General features: G+C 47.3%; 1 protein-coding gene across 1 annotated transcript in view; it reads right to left on the bottom strand.

Annotated features, from left to right (window-relative positions):
* Window positions 1-2,043: 2,043 nt before the first annotated feature.
* Tbcc (Tubulin-binding cofactor C) overlaps window positions 2,044-15,541 on the bottom strand; it is a 39,469-nt gene continuing 25,971 nt past the window's right edge. The window contains exon 5 of the mRNA XM_037419211.2: window positions 2,044-2,623. Coding sequence (XP_037275108.2) covers window positions 2,089-2,623 — 535 coding nt within the window. The 3' untranslated portion in view covers window positions 2,044-2,088. The remainder of the gene's footprint in view (window positions 2,624-15,541) is intronic.

The raw sequence follows: 15,541 nt of genomic DNA on the forward strand, positions 1-15,541 counted from the left end.
CCTTCCTCCTGCAGTGCTGAAAGTAATGATGGCAGTCAAAGACAAGAATCAAAGCTGTACAGACGCAAACTCTCACAGCTAAGATAGCCTGTGAAATTGGTTCCCATTAGCATGCTCACATAACCAAACGAATATAGCCTGGAAGGTTATTTACAAGAAATTTGAAGCTGTGGGATCTCGAAATGGTGAAAATGGTTTACTCTTGGAGTAAACGGATGCAGCAAACACGGTCGGTACAAACCAAACAATGCACACTTATTTATCTAATTTATAACGACGATATCGTCCGCCGAATTGATACATAACTCGTTATGTAGTACGCTAGGACATCGTTACACAATAACATGACAAACACACTAACACACCCAAGGCGGCGTCGCCAACGCTCGACTTACCACGTGGGCCCCCGGCGTCGCAGCCCGCGGTGCCACGCACTGAGGACCCACGCTAGAGACAACCGTTCGCGGCAACCGCCACGCGCAGAAGATACTCGCTCAACTCTCGCCCACCACGAAGGCCTGCCTTCCGCCAGGAGTCACTGCCGGCGCTACCACTCTACCAACAGTGGTACTCAACGCGAACACGCCATCTACCGCCCGGCTGTTGTCACCCCCGAAATAGGGCTTCTATGCGAGACACGTGCGCCACGCGGCGCAAACAACTTTACAGGGGGTGTCAGCACCCCCACAAAGCTTGCATGTGTCACCCAACAATGCCTTGTGACACTGACAGGTGACCAGAGGGTGAAACCTTACTTCCGCAACACCACCACGGCAGCCGATCTCTGAGCTGGCACAGCCAAATTATGACACCTAGATACCATTACCTTTTTGCTACACTTGCACCACTAGGCTACTACTTGACAGCTCCTTGTGAGTTCATGCCCGTGGCAAACGCATGGAAGACTGAAGAGAGTAGTAGCCTCCAGATGACAATGATGGCCATGACATCGGTCAGCTGATGTAGCAGGCGAAAGAACATGGACAATGCAGGCAGTGTGTCACAGTTCTGGGTGCTTTTTCATATGCTAAATGGCATTAGTTTTTACCTAGTGGTTGGTCGTTTTTAGAGCTCTATTAACCAAAAGTGAGAATGGTCGGTAAAAAAGAGATGAAGTATTACTATGTCACAGCGAGTGATGTGCTGTGTTATGACTAATAGACCTCTATCAACATATCGAAGCAAAAATGCCAGACCAATATTTTTGCGCAAGTATTGCTTTTACGTCCCCTGCGATTTTCCCGACTTTATTGTTTGTTTGATTTATTGGCCAGTGTCTAGCATATAAATGAGCCCCTTGAAAAAAAAGTGCCTTTCGTTCATTCGCACATGTACGCGTGTGCACTGGCCCCACAAAATTCATAACATTAACTGCAACCCTGTAAGCCAGACATTGACATGCCCCGCTGCAGAATGCTGACCCACTTTATGGTATATCCTCATGCAATCTCACTGATGTTGAGTTCAAATGGCAGAGTCAGAGCAGTCAACAAAGTGTGTGAGGGAGCACATGACTCTGGCGTGGAGCTACGCCTTCAGATGTGCGACTTGAACAAAACATGTGCCACTGGGGCAAAGTGGAAGTGGAAGGTTTATATTTCGAGTGACGAGACTGCCCAAAGTACTTTGCATAGAGTTATTCCATTCGTCTGTCCAACTCCCAGTAGTTTCAACGTTGCTGTCACTATTCGATAGGAACTCTTGCGGGAATTTTTGCCGACAAGGAGCTGTCGCTATCGAGCAGTGCAAGCAAAGTTATGGTGGCTTAGCAATGGCGCACAATTTGCCATCTCGATCTTCCATGTCGTCCACGATTACCACAAAAACATCAGCGGCACCCCCAACCAGGCAAATGTACAACTTTTCTTGCTCCATGGAAGAAATTTCGCTCTGAATCTACTCCTGACTCTTTTATAGACCCTCACTCTGCCATTGGAACACACTTGCTCCAATAAGAACAGAAAAACTTACCATGACTCCACCATTGAAATTCAACATGAGGCTGCACCATGGCTTTCCAAGTTACAGAAAACTGCAATGAGCTCATTTACAACAACGTGTGCATTTATTGTAGCATATGTCCCCCTATTATGCCTCTGACAGCTTCCAGTTGGGCGAAGGCTTATCGGCTACAAGCCAGTTGAAGTCATCGACCTTGTCCCAGTTGTTGACTGTCCTGTCCAGGTGTGATGCACACCAATCTTGCTCGTCTCCGTCATAGGCAAAGTCATACTTGCTGAAGAGGAGCTCTTTCGAGTCCTCAATAATGGAGCGCGTCTGTACGTGCACTTGAAATTCACACTTGTGGCTGTCGTGTATGCGTAGCTGATGACAGGCAACAAGAAATGTGCAGCTCTCACACTCTTCTACAAACACTGAGCTGGCCACTGGTCCACACTGGATGTGGCAGTTCCTGAGCCTGCGAGCAAACATTGTGGCCGGACAGCCTTGAACGGTCACTTGGCAGTCGTCGAGAGAGTCGAGTTCCGTGTCCTTGCCGCCAACCTCCGACAGCATCAGCGTCTCTCCTGATTTTCTTTGAAAGCCCACAGTGCACGCATTCTTCACAGTACCAGCAGGAAAGCTTGGCCCAGGCTCACGAATTCCCTCCAGTTTGGCATCACTGCACACAAGTAACGAGAAGTGTCAATAACCCACTTCACACATACCAGGGACTGTGCAGTGAAACTGAGCCAGCAACTACACTAACACAAGTACATCTGATTTTAAGAATTCTATGCCGCCAACGACTTCTCTGTGGATTTATCTCAACAACTACTAACAAAGGCTGTGACTGACAAATTACATGATACATTCAGAGACTTTGTGGTTTTGAAAAGAACACCCCACTACCCTATACTTGAGGAATACCTTGCGAGAGCCACAATGACACCATAAGTGTTCCCACAGTGTGCAGGACTGCTCCTCAATAAACGGAATAGCGTGCAGCTTGTATGTAGCAAAACATGCATACATCTTGTTTTTAGCAAGTACACAACACAGTGCCCGTTTTGTGTACTTTCTTTTCTTAATTCTCGTCCTTCAGTGCGCTGCTAAAATCAAGATGAATCTGTACCAACTTGCTCAAGCTTAAATTCTCATGCAGAATATGTACACATTCACTATTTCTTAGTACAAATAAGCTTTTCTTTACTCACACACCCTAAAGGTTCATTGGGGAGCTACATCAAGTAATAAAGCAAATTTGTAAGTCAGAATATTGTTAACATATAGTGAATACCACTTATAACGTAACCACTTATTATGCAGAACCGGTCACAATGCTGTCTTTTTCTACTCCCGTTCAGCCTCCCATAAAACCCTAGGCCGCTTATTTTGCAGTCCCTCAAGATATAAGGCCGGTTATAATGCATTTGCCGGGAAATATTTTTGACAAACGCGGCAGGCAGTGCGCATCTGAAATGAGGCTTGCTGGGTCTGCCGCAGGGGAGCGAGCAACGAAGTTGTTACGGAGGATGAAGGGAAAAAATGAACGAACAAAGGGTGGAGGGAAGAAAAAGAAAAAAAAAAAGATCCCAGCATGCTGCACAGGCTCGTCGAAAGCGACGGATTAGCAACGGCGCCGACATGGTTACAGTGTACGCGTCGCTAGTGTGGCTCCGTTCGCGGGGCTCAATAGCTAGAGCATGTGCGATCCCGTTTTTATCTACTGCACTTAGCAGTTTCCCGTCAGAAAAAGCGTCATCATTATCAAGCTTGCTACAGATATTGTTTTTGCTAATTTGTCCGTAAATACAGAACCTAAGGTTTCATCATGTGAGCTTTGGCCTTTCCGGCCATGCGCCGTCTTACGTAAGCTTGGCGGGTTTTCGTATTCACTGACCTTCCGGCCGTGAACATGAACATTCTATCACATACACTATTCTTGGTTCAGTGCTTGAGTGCGATCTTTTCGACACCAGATTTTCATGTCTTTGACAAATTTTCAGGACAACATGCCAATTGGCAGGCTTGGCACTAATCGGCCTTGGTTGCGTTTTGTTAGTGGTCGCGTGCTATTTACAGTGATGCTACCAAGGTCTGCTGATTTGGAGCAATTTCCAGAGCAGAAAAATTTGCATTTTAGAGCACTTTGCAGTAGCAAAATTTTCTATTTTGTAGCAGCAAAGTTTTCCACTTTGGAGCAATCCCGAGCAGCTAAATTTACATCCTGAAGGAGAAGCAAGTAGCATTTACATTTAAGGACATGAATAATGATTTTGTGGCTCTTGTGAAGAGCTAGAAATATTTCGATTACTTGCAAACCTCATGACACCAGAGATCTTAGGAGCACTCCATATTTCAGTTGATGACGCAAAAATAATGTCGTCATACTGTTCCATCGTCTCTGTGTACGCATCGGCTCGGAGAGCAGGCACGAAGGAGCCGCCGTCCTCCTCCTTTCGCCTTTTCTTTTATTTTTTATTGCTGTTTTACGAATTTTGATTAGCCAACCACAGCTCACGCCTTTTGCTGGTGGCTTTCGCATACCCTGTGTAACACCGTATGTGCGACATTTCTCTTTTGCGTGCATGGTGTGCATAGCCACTGCGGACTCCTTGAATTGTCGACTTCTCGTGTAGCTATGGCCAGCGTCAAGAAGCGCAAGACCCTAGACTTTGCGATGAAGTTGAAGGCTATTCAGCATGTTTAAAAAATGTTAGACCATCGTGGACGACTTCGGGACACCACGGAGCACTCTGTGTACCTTGTTGAAAAACAATGCAGATATCACAGCAAAGGCAACGGAGCAGCGAACGTCGGGAGCCTGTCATGTGCGCGCTTCTTCCCACAGGAATGCAGTAAAGACACTCTATGCCTGGTTTTTAGAAGTGCGTGTGAAGCACAATTCGGTGGATAGCCTGATGCTGAGCGCCAAGGCCAAATGGGTTGCCGCTGCACTCGGTGAAACAACTTCGCCGACAACCGCGGGTGGCTTCCCCCATTGAAGCAACGCTACAACATCCTTGGCAAAATCAATTCTGGCGAAAGCGAAGTTGTCAGCAGCAAGGACACCCAGCAGTGGATGACGAAGGAGTGGCCGGAAATCTCCTCGAAGTTTTCTCCCGGGGAGATTTTCAGTGCCTGGCAAAGCGTGAAGACGGACACAGTGGTCAAGTGCTTCCGCAAGGCAAGCTTCGAGACGGTGGAACTTGTGGAAACAGGTGAAGACGACGACGACAAGCGCATAGATGGCGTGTTTGGTGAATTGTCGTCCCGCTTCCCGGCAGCAGTTCTACACGAAGTGTCTGGGGACGGCTTCGTGGAAGCGGACTGCAATATCCAGGCCGACAGCTCATGCGACGCCGAGGATCGTCCGGACGAGGCGCTAGCTACAAGCGCATACTCCGTCGATGAAGTGACGGCAGTGTTTCGCATCATACGCCATTGTATCGGCCACATGGAGGGAACAGAGCTGTCGCAGCTGGACAGCCTTGATAAGATCTAGACTAGCGTCAACATTTCAAAAATGATGAAGCAGGTCAAGATTAGCGATGTTTTTCGCCCAGATAAATCATTGTGTTGCAGCGTGTGTGTGGCATTAGTTGTCATGCTTTAATGCGCCTATTGTAGGTGACGATCCACTACAGGTAAGCTCTCGGGGCCTCTATTTTTTTTTATATCGAATCTTTCATATATCGAACTAATTCACAATCCTGTTCGAGTTTGATATATCCGTGTTCAACTGTAGTCAGTTATTACCCACAAAAATCTGTATTTGCCAGAAAGCATAAGACTGTAATAGCTGAGCTTGTTACTATGATGTCTTGGATTCAATCCACATGTTGAACAAACCTTTTGTACCTTTTTTATGTGGAAGCATTTTATTACAAAAAATATCTTTCGTACCTGCCATGATGGCTGTGAGCATGAGGACACTGGTTTGACAATGCAACTGTTGACACCCGTGTACACAAGTCAAAGCGATTAAAGTACCTTAAGTGGTGACAATTTATCCAGTTTACCACGCTCTAAGTGTTGGCTCAAAAGACCCTGATTTTATAGTTACAGGGACCAGTTACAGGGGTCCTGCAACACTTTTCAGCATTGTCAGCAAACGCTGCCGATCGGTAGTAGAGGCTCCTGAGAACCCGGGTGCCAAAATTATAGGCGCAGCAAGCGCCCTGGAATTCACAATAAATTATCGAAGTTGCAAAAAGTGCTTTCTCTTCTCTTCAAAAATGACGGAAAAAGCTCAAAATCACTCGTTCGAGGCAACCTATCAGTCATTGGCTGATTTGAACAAGACGCGCTGGGTCGTTACAGGGATGGCCGCAAGAGGCCGGACTTATCCACGCGTGCGCACACAGTCACACTGAAAAAGTAGTGTATTTGGTCATGAGACAGGCCTGACATATTTCTTGGCCCCTGGCACCCCTCCCTGTTTAGCTTTCAGTGCTTTCTCCTGAACGAGAAAAGAGAGAATGTGATTGCAGCGTGCAACAAATCTTGATAACTCGGCTTGTCGCAGAAACGAGGTGAAACAAGCGTGGCCTGCAAGAATATTCATTTTTTTAATTCGCTTATTAACGCACACGCTCGTCCGTGCCTTTTGTCTCCTTCTTCTTCTCCTAGTCTTCAGCAAGTTTCAATAGCTTCCGGCCCGCATGAAGTTTTGCTCTCCTCATTGGAAACAACTTCAAGTTGGTAGATATGTTGTACAAGTCTCCGAATTAGTTTCCCATTGGTTTTCAAAAAGCAGGAACGTATCTTGCCGTCGACGCACGAATAAACTTCCATGACTTTAGCCAGGCTCCAAAGTGATCTAGGAGTGCGTGAACCAAGCAATACGATGTCTCCTCGGTTTCCTCTTGTTTACTTGCGTAAGCTTGCTCAATTTCTTCAGGTATTCCTTGTTCCATTTTTTCCACCACTCTTTCATGATGTTTTGCCAATTTCGCCAGATTTATACAATTTTGACTTCGTGTTGGTCTTCGTCATTGCCTGGAAGTCTTTATTTTCCACCTATTATGACAGCCAGCACAATAGGTAGCGCTTCATCCGGTTCACTGTATACGCAAGTCAACGGCCTGCTGTTTAGCATGGCTTCAACTTCAGAGGTTATTGTTTCCATCTCTTCCCTCATTAGCAGTCTCTTTCGGATGACTTTCCTCATTGATGATTTCATGCTTCATATCATCCTTTCCTAGAAGCCTCCCCACCAAGGCACTTGTTCGGCGATAAACTTCCACTTTATTTGATCTCCTTGGTTCTTGGTTAGCTCTTTTAGAGACTCTTCCAGTAGTTCCTTCATCATATTCTTACAAGAAAACGTATATTTACAGATATTTACAACGATTACACGCGATGACAATGCCTGGCGCACTGGCGGGCTGGAACCAGTCTCTATCCACTTCGTAGTCTTTTTCTTTCAGCCAGGGACCCTCTACCGCTTTATGCCCCAATCCCACTACTGCCTTGTGGCACTACCCCGCGGCGTTAAAGCGCCGACCCGGCGCTTGTCACGAAAGGGGAGTGTTGGGTGACACATAAGGCTTCAGTCTGACGACGTGCACAACAGTGGATGGTGGTGGCATTGAGTGCGCTTCGTCGACGGCTCGCTGTATCTCGTAGGTGAGGTTGGTGATCTTGCGAAGGACTTTGTATGGTCCGTCATAGCGAAATAAAAGTTTTTCTGAGAGGCCGATGTGACGACATGGGGTCCACAAGAGTACGAGAGAACCTGGTGCATACGAAACTTTGCGGTGGTGACGATCGTATCGATCTTTCTGAGAGGCTTGAGAAAGCATGAGTCGTTCTCGGGCAATCTGTCGTGCTGCGTCGGCTCGCTCTATGGCATCGCGGACGTATGTGACAGGGGAGCTTGAACCAGCGGGAAGGAGTGTATCAAGAGGCAGAGAGGGTTCCCGTCCATAAAGAAGGTAGAACGGGGAATAGCCTGCGGTGTCATGTCTGGAGGAGTTGTAAGCGAAGGTGACGTAGGGTAAAGTTGCGTCCCAGTCACGGTGGTCTGGAGAAACATACATTGACAACATGTCCGTGATAGTGCGATTCAGGCGCTCTCTAAGTCCATTAGTTTGTGGATGGTATGCCGTTGTGAACTTGTGGTTCGTGGAACAGGAACGTACGATATCCTGGACGACGCGAGATATAAAGTATCGGCCTTGATCAGTAACGAGCTGTCGAGGAGCGTCGTGATGCAATATGATGTCATGTAGCAGAAAGTCGGCGACATTGGTAGCGCAGCTGGTTGGAAGAGCGCAGGTGATCGCGTAACGTGTCGCGTAGTCGGTCGCCACGGCAACCCATTTGTTCCCGGATGCAGTTCCCGGATGATTGATTTCTCTGTTGGCTTTCTTGAATGTCCTTCCGTTGCCACTATATATTGTGCAACATAAGCCTCTTCTCGCTGTAAATCTTCTGAATGCATGTAAGAATGCTTCTGTTTTAGAGTTGTCAACAACTTTGAGATGTACAGTTCTTGTTGCAAACACGAATACTGTGATGTACAGTTTTGTCATGCCTTTCACGGCGTCTTTTATAAGAGTCGGGCCTGCAAAATCTACACCAGTCACTTCAAATAGTTGTCAGTGTTTACTCTGTCAGCAGGCAGCAGCGGTGCTGTGTCTTGTTGAATTTGTTTAGCGTCAAATCGTTGGCACTTTAAACATCCATGAATAACCTTCTTCACCAGCTGCTTTCCTTGTGTAGTGGAGCATACGCACTAACACGTATGTGCCTTCCAAAAAGAACGAAAAACCCCCTGCTCTGATTGCGCGAGAACCTGTGCTGCTTTTGTCAGACTTGCTGTATGCCCATTTTCCGTCGCGACTTCGTTGCGACTCCTCTGTTTGAATAAACATCATCGCATTTGGTGGAGGTGCTGGGTCCATTATTTCCAATATTATCCAATATTTTGTTCTAAGCTGCGACAGTGTTGCACTGACTCCTCCATGTAACGCGAGTCGATGCACATGTCGTACTAGCAGCTTTGCAGCGCCCGTCCACTTCGGTAGCACAATTGGTTCTTTTTTGTTGTATGTCAGTCCACTTTGAGACAGACGACCCTCGTGCCTTATTAGCCCTCGCTCATCTTCAAAGACTTCCCTACCACAAAGAAACATCATTGTTGTCTTAGTCGAATTGCTCTTGTTGAGTATAATATGTTCCCGTATCTTTCATTGCTCCAATTTGGTTATCACCGTCTCTGTATTCCTCAGTTCCTCAAAACTCAGATGGCCGATTATCAGCTTCTTTCTTATAATCTGTACGTATCTCAGAACCCAAGCTGTTACTCTGAGCAATCTTATGTAGGTTCCATACTTCTCTGCGTCAATCACGGCCGGAACTGACGTTTATGTGTTAGTCGCATAACATAACGCAAGGTCGGCGCACAAGATAGATGATTATTGATGTGTGATAGAAAGAGGCCTCAAGTAGGCCTTTTTGTTAACTGTGTCACAACTTCCGGCGGCAAGGTCACTATTTTTCTGCATCGCAACCCCCTTCAGCGCACTGCCTATTGATGACAGTAACTGACATTGAAAGGCGTGAGATCACAGCGATGGTGTAACAGAAGGTTGATTGCAGGCGACGTTGCGTGTGAGCGCGATGCGCGTACGCTGGATTTTCAAAGGCGCTAGTGAGAACGCAGCGGAACTATGCATCAATCTGCCTGTCACCTTAGGTGGGCCGCTGTTAGCAATGGAGAACTATATGTGATGACCCCATTGTAATGTTGCCGAAAGTGTATGGCCTTTTCTATGTTTGCCATTGCACGTAAAAACACTTCAGCTCATTCGCATGACCATATCCGCTACCATAAAATCATTCCAGAACTATGAAGAGAGTATACATGCTGAAGTAGTGGCACAGCTGACGGACAACTCGTCAGGCTTTGACACGTGTGCGTATGTTTGTATGGCGAACCGTTAGCAAAATCTGCCATGGCTATACATAAAATGCGTTACCATCGCACGTCGAGCTGAGCGCACCCTAAGCTAGTTGCAGGCAGTACATCGCCTACTAAGCTCACTCCATCACCGTCGCACCCTGTAACGTATATGTGTGCATGTGCCCTTGCAAATACATTTTTTTTTGTTCATGCTTGCTTAGCACGGGACCGAGCAAAGGTGCGACAAATATTTTGCCGACTCAATGCTGCGACGGCAAGTTGTCTTCGTTTCCACTAGCGATACGCACTAGCGGTCCCGTGCACGACGGTGGTAACAGCGCTAAACCGTTAAGCCGCACGTACTGCGTGCAGGCAGTACATAATTTAGATTGATTGAGATGTTTATCGTTGGCAGGTTTGTTGCAATGACGTGCCGCCGCATTCGTCAGTAGCCGTCATCACGCTACTGTCAATTTCCATGCAGGCATCATCGCACTCCTGCTGAAGTCGTAGTAATCACAGCATGATCTACTGAGGCTCTTATCGCAACAGCGGAAAATTTTAAGTTTTTCGCAGTGATATGTGAGAGTCAATTTTCGTAAACATTGAATATTTGAGAAATATTCGAGTTGGTTTGAATATTTGAAATTTCTGAATATTTGGTCAATAAATCGAATACGAATATTACAAATGCAATATTTATTGAATATTAAAAACTTTCAAATATTCGCACACCCTTAATAAAAAAAATCACAGCATATCCACGGACTGAATGATGATGAGTGGGGCAAAGTGTCCGTCAGCCTGTCCCTGCTTCTGTCCGTCTGCACGACTATCCGTGCGTCCATCCATGCGTTCGTTCGTGGGTCCATCTGTCCGCGCATCCATCCATCTTTTAGTCTGCCCGTTCATCCGTCCGTGCGTCCTTCTAGTGAATACTCCACGTACTGCCATCTCGCATCCCCTGTGGCACATACCCGCTCCGTGCATCCGTCTGTCTGCTAGTCTGTCCATCCATTCGTCCGTGCGTCCATCTAGCGACCACTCCAAGTACCGCAATCTTCTATCTCGCATCCCTGTGGCTAAGTACGACAACAACGGGTGATGGACAGACCCACATCCTAAGGAGCTTCGCCCCTAAAACCGTATAGTGCACGCACGTGGAAGGTCAGTGCGATAATACATTGGCATTATCTTGCAATAGTACAGAAGGCCGAGCATTGCAAAACAGCAAGGCTCGTGTTGTCTTCTTTTTGTGTCCTCGTGTTTTTGCACTTATCTCGCAACTCACATAATACCTGCAATAGTTGTAAATGAGTTTGAACATTGAATGTAAACACCCGCATTGTCAAAAACAAAACTGAATCCTCAGTTGTTGTTGTTGACACGTCTTTATTCACCTGTTATGCCCTTAGAGGGCTGCAGTGAGTGCAGGGGAAGAAACGAGATGAAATAAAAGAGACAGAAACAAAAAAGAAAAAAAAAGGGCGCACAAAAAATGCAGTCCTAATGAGCGTCTTGCCATTTGACGTTCTGGCTGTCATGCTCAAGACAAAGCCTTGTGCCAATGGCTGGAGCTTTGGGATCGTCTAGGTACTCGAGCAGCAACTGCCATAGCTCGTTGGCAGAGGCACCGGTGATGCGCCCGGCTTTTGCTCAGGCCTGGAATGAAGTCAGGCGCCATTCCGGTAGCATTGTAGCAATGACCCATTGCCTGGTACCAGAATACAGTGGGCAGTCTCAGATAAGGTGCGCCAGGTTTTTGCTCGGGTGTTGCAGTGGCTGCAGATGCCAATATTCGGGGTGCCCAGGTATCAATCTCTGCGAAAATGCTGCACAAGGAAGGGGTTTCCGTCTGTACCTGCCGCAGTACTTGCTGCCGGCGGGTATCAGTGCTTGAAGGAAGTGTAGGTATGTCCAATGGGTTAGATACATCGAGGAGATAGCTTTGCCAGAAGCGTGTTGCTTGGGCTATTGCTTCCATGGAATTGTACTAATTGCCGTGTCGTTCAATTGCTTATGGTGCGTTGTGCGATATGTGTTTGAGTGGTTTCAACTGAGCGCATAGTCGCACTGCACGGGCCAGTCGGTGTGCCCGCTCATTTGCTGGTATACCTGTGTGGCCCGGAATCCAATGCAAATGTAAATCATGTCCTTGTTCCTGCAGACGACGCATGTAAAAACGCAGTTGTTGAACAACAGGAGTGGTAGTGTGAGTGTAATTGCAAGGGTGAAATGCCTCTAGGGAGTCAGTAAATACTCTGTAGTGAATTTTCTTGTCACTTGGTAAGGTCTGAGTGGTGGACTCGGCATGTTTGGCAAAATATAGGATAACATATAGCTCCGCCGTAGATGTATGAACAACTTTAAGAGCTATACAGTAAAACCTCGCTATAATGAAGCAAGACATAACAAACTAATGAATATAACGAAGCAATTGTAAGTCCCCTTGAAATTTCCATAGATGCCCACGTATTTAAAACCTCGTTTTAACGAAGTGAAAATTTCCCTACAACGGCTATAACGAATCATTCCTTGTCCTCAATGAGCATTTACTGACCAATTTGGTATACGTCGATTCTCAATATTTTATAGCGCGTGACGGTTTACGTTTCATCAGGGCCGTGGTAATTCAAAACTTGCGCCTTGCGCTTCCCGGGAGCCGCTTGCCAACATGCGTGTGAGAGCGAGCCTCCCCGCTTCCCTTCTCTTCTGAAACTAAGGGCCAAACAACGAAACGTTCCTTTCCTCAGTGAGGAAGCCTTCATTTTTGTGAGGCCGCCTTATGTCACTCTGAAAGCTTCCTCACTGAGGAGCCCTCGGTGAAGGTTTCCTTGGCGCTTCCTCAGCTTAAGGTTGCTTTGGGGCTACCTTCGTGCGCTGTTAGGTCCGCTCCTTGCCCTGAACGAGTGCTTCGCCTCACAGCTAGCCCACGTGATGTTTTCATTTTCGAGGCAACCCTCCCACCCCACCTCTGCGGGGAGACACGAGCGGCGAGCGTGCGTGCACGGTGCCAGGCACGACGGCGCGCAGTGTTGCTAGAATGCACCACGTTTTGCGCTCGACTACGGTGGCTTTTCACATTCAGTAATTGTAGTTGGGAGAAAGCGTACACGCGTCTCTATATTAACACTTCAATTTGGAAGTGATGTGGTGACCCAACTTTTTTTTACAGAATAAACGCTTGTGAGCGAAGCTTATATTCGATAATCTCGAACGCAGGAGCGCGGCAACCATTCCTCCCGTGAGGACGGGTTAAGGGAGCTTTCAGAGTACGCTTGCTTCCTCCGTCGGTACTTGGTTGTAAGGAAGCCTCACGTAAGGAGAGGACGCGGTCAAAGGAAAGGAACGTTTCGTTGTTTGAACCTAATAGACTCGCCCGCGCAGCAATACGCGCGTGCGTGTGCGTCAGCCGACCTCCCCTCTCCTGTAGGACAACCCGTTGACCCTCCCGCGCATCTGACTTCCTTCTCCCTTTCAGCTCCGCGCTGGAGCCTCGCGCGCCGCCGAAGATTGTGGCTTTCTTCTTTGTCATTCGCTGTGGAAGAGCAACACCACCTCTATCAGTTTCTGCCGCTTGACACGAGATGAACAACGGCAGCAGCAAACGTAAGCACAAAAATATAACAATTGAGCATAAGTCTATAATGTTGAAAGCCCTTGAGTTTGGCATAAAAAAAAAAAAGTGGTCGAAGATTTCGGCGATGTGTGGGTGCCGCGAGCGACCAGGCCCAGACGTTGTGGGACGCTTTCTTTGATGCCGATGTTGTGCCTGACTGCAATACTTTCTGCATGTACGTCAGTACCGATGCTCATGTCGTGACAACCGAAGAGTTGTCATACGCGGAAAGTGTGCCCAGGGTGATGGGTGTGCATGACGACAGTGACGAATGTCACTGTCGTCATGCACGTGCGAGCACTTGGGACGGTCAATTCGAACATACTGCGCTTTGAAAATGCTCTTAGCACCATGCCCAATCTCGTGGCGGCACCTCTCAACGTTGTGCGCCAAGAAAGAAAAGAAGAAAAAGAAAGAAAAGACTGTGGTGGATTGTTTGCTCTCTCTCAAATGCCGATCTGCGATGCGCCTCTGCCATGCTTCTGCCTTTTCCGTCTCTGCACGTAGATACCTTTCTTTTTTCACGGCCGCGTGCTGAGAGAGAGAAAAAAAAAGAAGCAAAGCTGTTGCGGAGAGTCCTCCTCTCTCAGTGCAGAGAGTAGCAGCGCAGATGCAGTCGTTGCCGTCTTTAGAGGGAAATCGCTTTGCACCACGGCGCCGCTTCTCGTTCATGAGACCCGCTGCGCGCTTCCTCAATCCTCTGCGCTGGCTGTGTGAGGAGGACGGCTCTCTCGGCCGCGCGTGGCGTGGCTGTAAGGTCAGCGGGGTAGTAGTGAAAGAGCCACACTGAACGAGCATCAACTCCGCAGAAAATGATATACTTAACACGCTACAGTCGTTTTTTTTATACACGCTTGATAGACTAATTTAGTTTGTTATATCCGTTTACTGGTCAATTTTACTTTGTTACAACGAGGTTTAATATGCATAGTTCTCAATGGAACTTCCAAGGGGAACTTCATTTACTTCTTTATATCCGTTATTTCATTATATCCCATTACGTTATAACGAGGTTTCAGTGTACAGAATTTGACAGGAGCTATGAAGGTGGTTTGCACTTAGTACTTCCTGCATGTATTTCTCGTGGCTTCGGGCGTGGGCCTGCCTCCTTGCTGAATGTTCACTTCCCATGTTCTTCGGCAGAGGTTTGGGGTTTGCAATTTGCATATGCTTCCAAGGGGGAGATCCGTGCGGTAGCACAGGAAGATGAGATACGTCATGCCCAATTTCAGACAAGGTCCCTCTCCCTTTTTGCGTAGATGAGTCTTGTGACCAGCGTCACCTCGTGCATACACATAAGGTCAGCGATGTCTCCCAAAGCAGGGCAGCTTTTCAATGCAGAGAGGGGCGTGTATTTTGGCAACCCTGTGATGACTCTGCTGACCTCATTATTTAGGCACCCAAGGGACTGCAGCTATGTTCAGGCGAAGGGATGATAGAAGGCGCCATACATAATACGAGAATGTATGAATGCCCGCACGAAGAGCCTCAATTCTTTATCTCACGCCCCTCGTATGTTTGGCGACCCTGCACAGAACTTGAGTGACCTGTTTTGTTGTTTTTACAGTTTGATTGAACAACGCCTGAATCCTTAGAAATTTTGCTGCTATAGTAATGCCTTTCAATATCCCTCCCTTCTTACACAGTATTTCGTAAAGATCAACAGGATAGACGTGGAGATCTTAGTTTTCAGGTGGTTTATTAGACATAGTATGTATCGAAAGCCAGCGTGTTAAAATCTCTAGTTAGGGCCAGAGTTTTATATTGTCGCACTTTATAGACCTCTGGATGCCACAACTAATGTACAGAAGATTGTTCGGTTCAGTAATTTTAACCTGCCAGGAGTAGATCAGCAAGACCTCGTTGCTATTGATTGATTGATATGTGGGGTTTAACGCCCCAAAACCTCCATATGAGTACGAGAGACGCCGTAGTGGAGGGCTACGGAAATTTTGACCAGCTGGGGTTTTTTAACGTGCACCCAAATCTGAGCGCACGGGCCTACAAGATTTCCGCCTCCATTAGAAATTCAGCCGCCGCAGCCGGGATTTGATCCCGCGACCTGC

Source organism: Rhipicephalus microplus, chromosome 6 (genome assembly GCF_043290135.1).
Source record: "Rhipicephalus microplus isolate Deutch F79 chromosome 6, USDA_Rmic, whole genome shotgun sequence".
In the NCBI taxonomy this organism is placed as follows: Eukaryota; Metazoa; Arthropoda; class Arachnida; order Ixodida; family Ixodidae; genus Rhipicephalus; species Rhipicephalus microplus.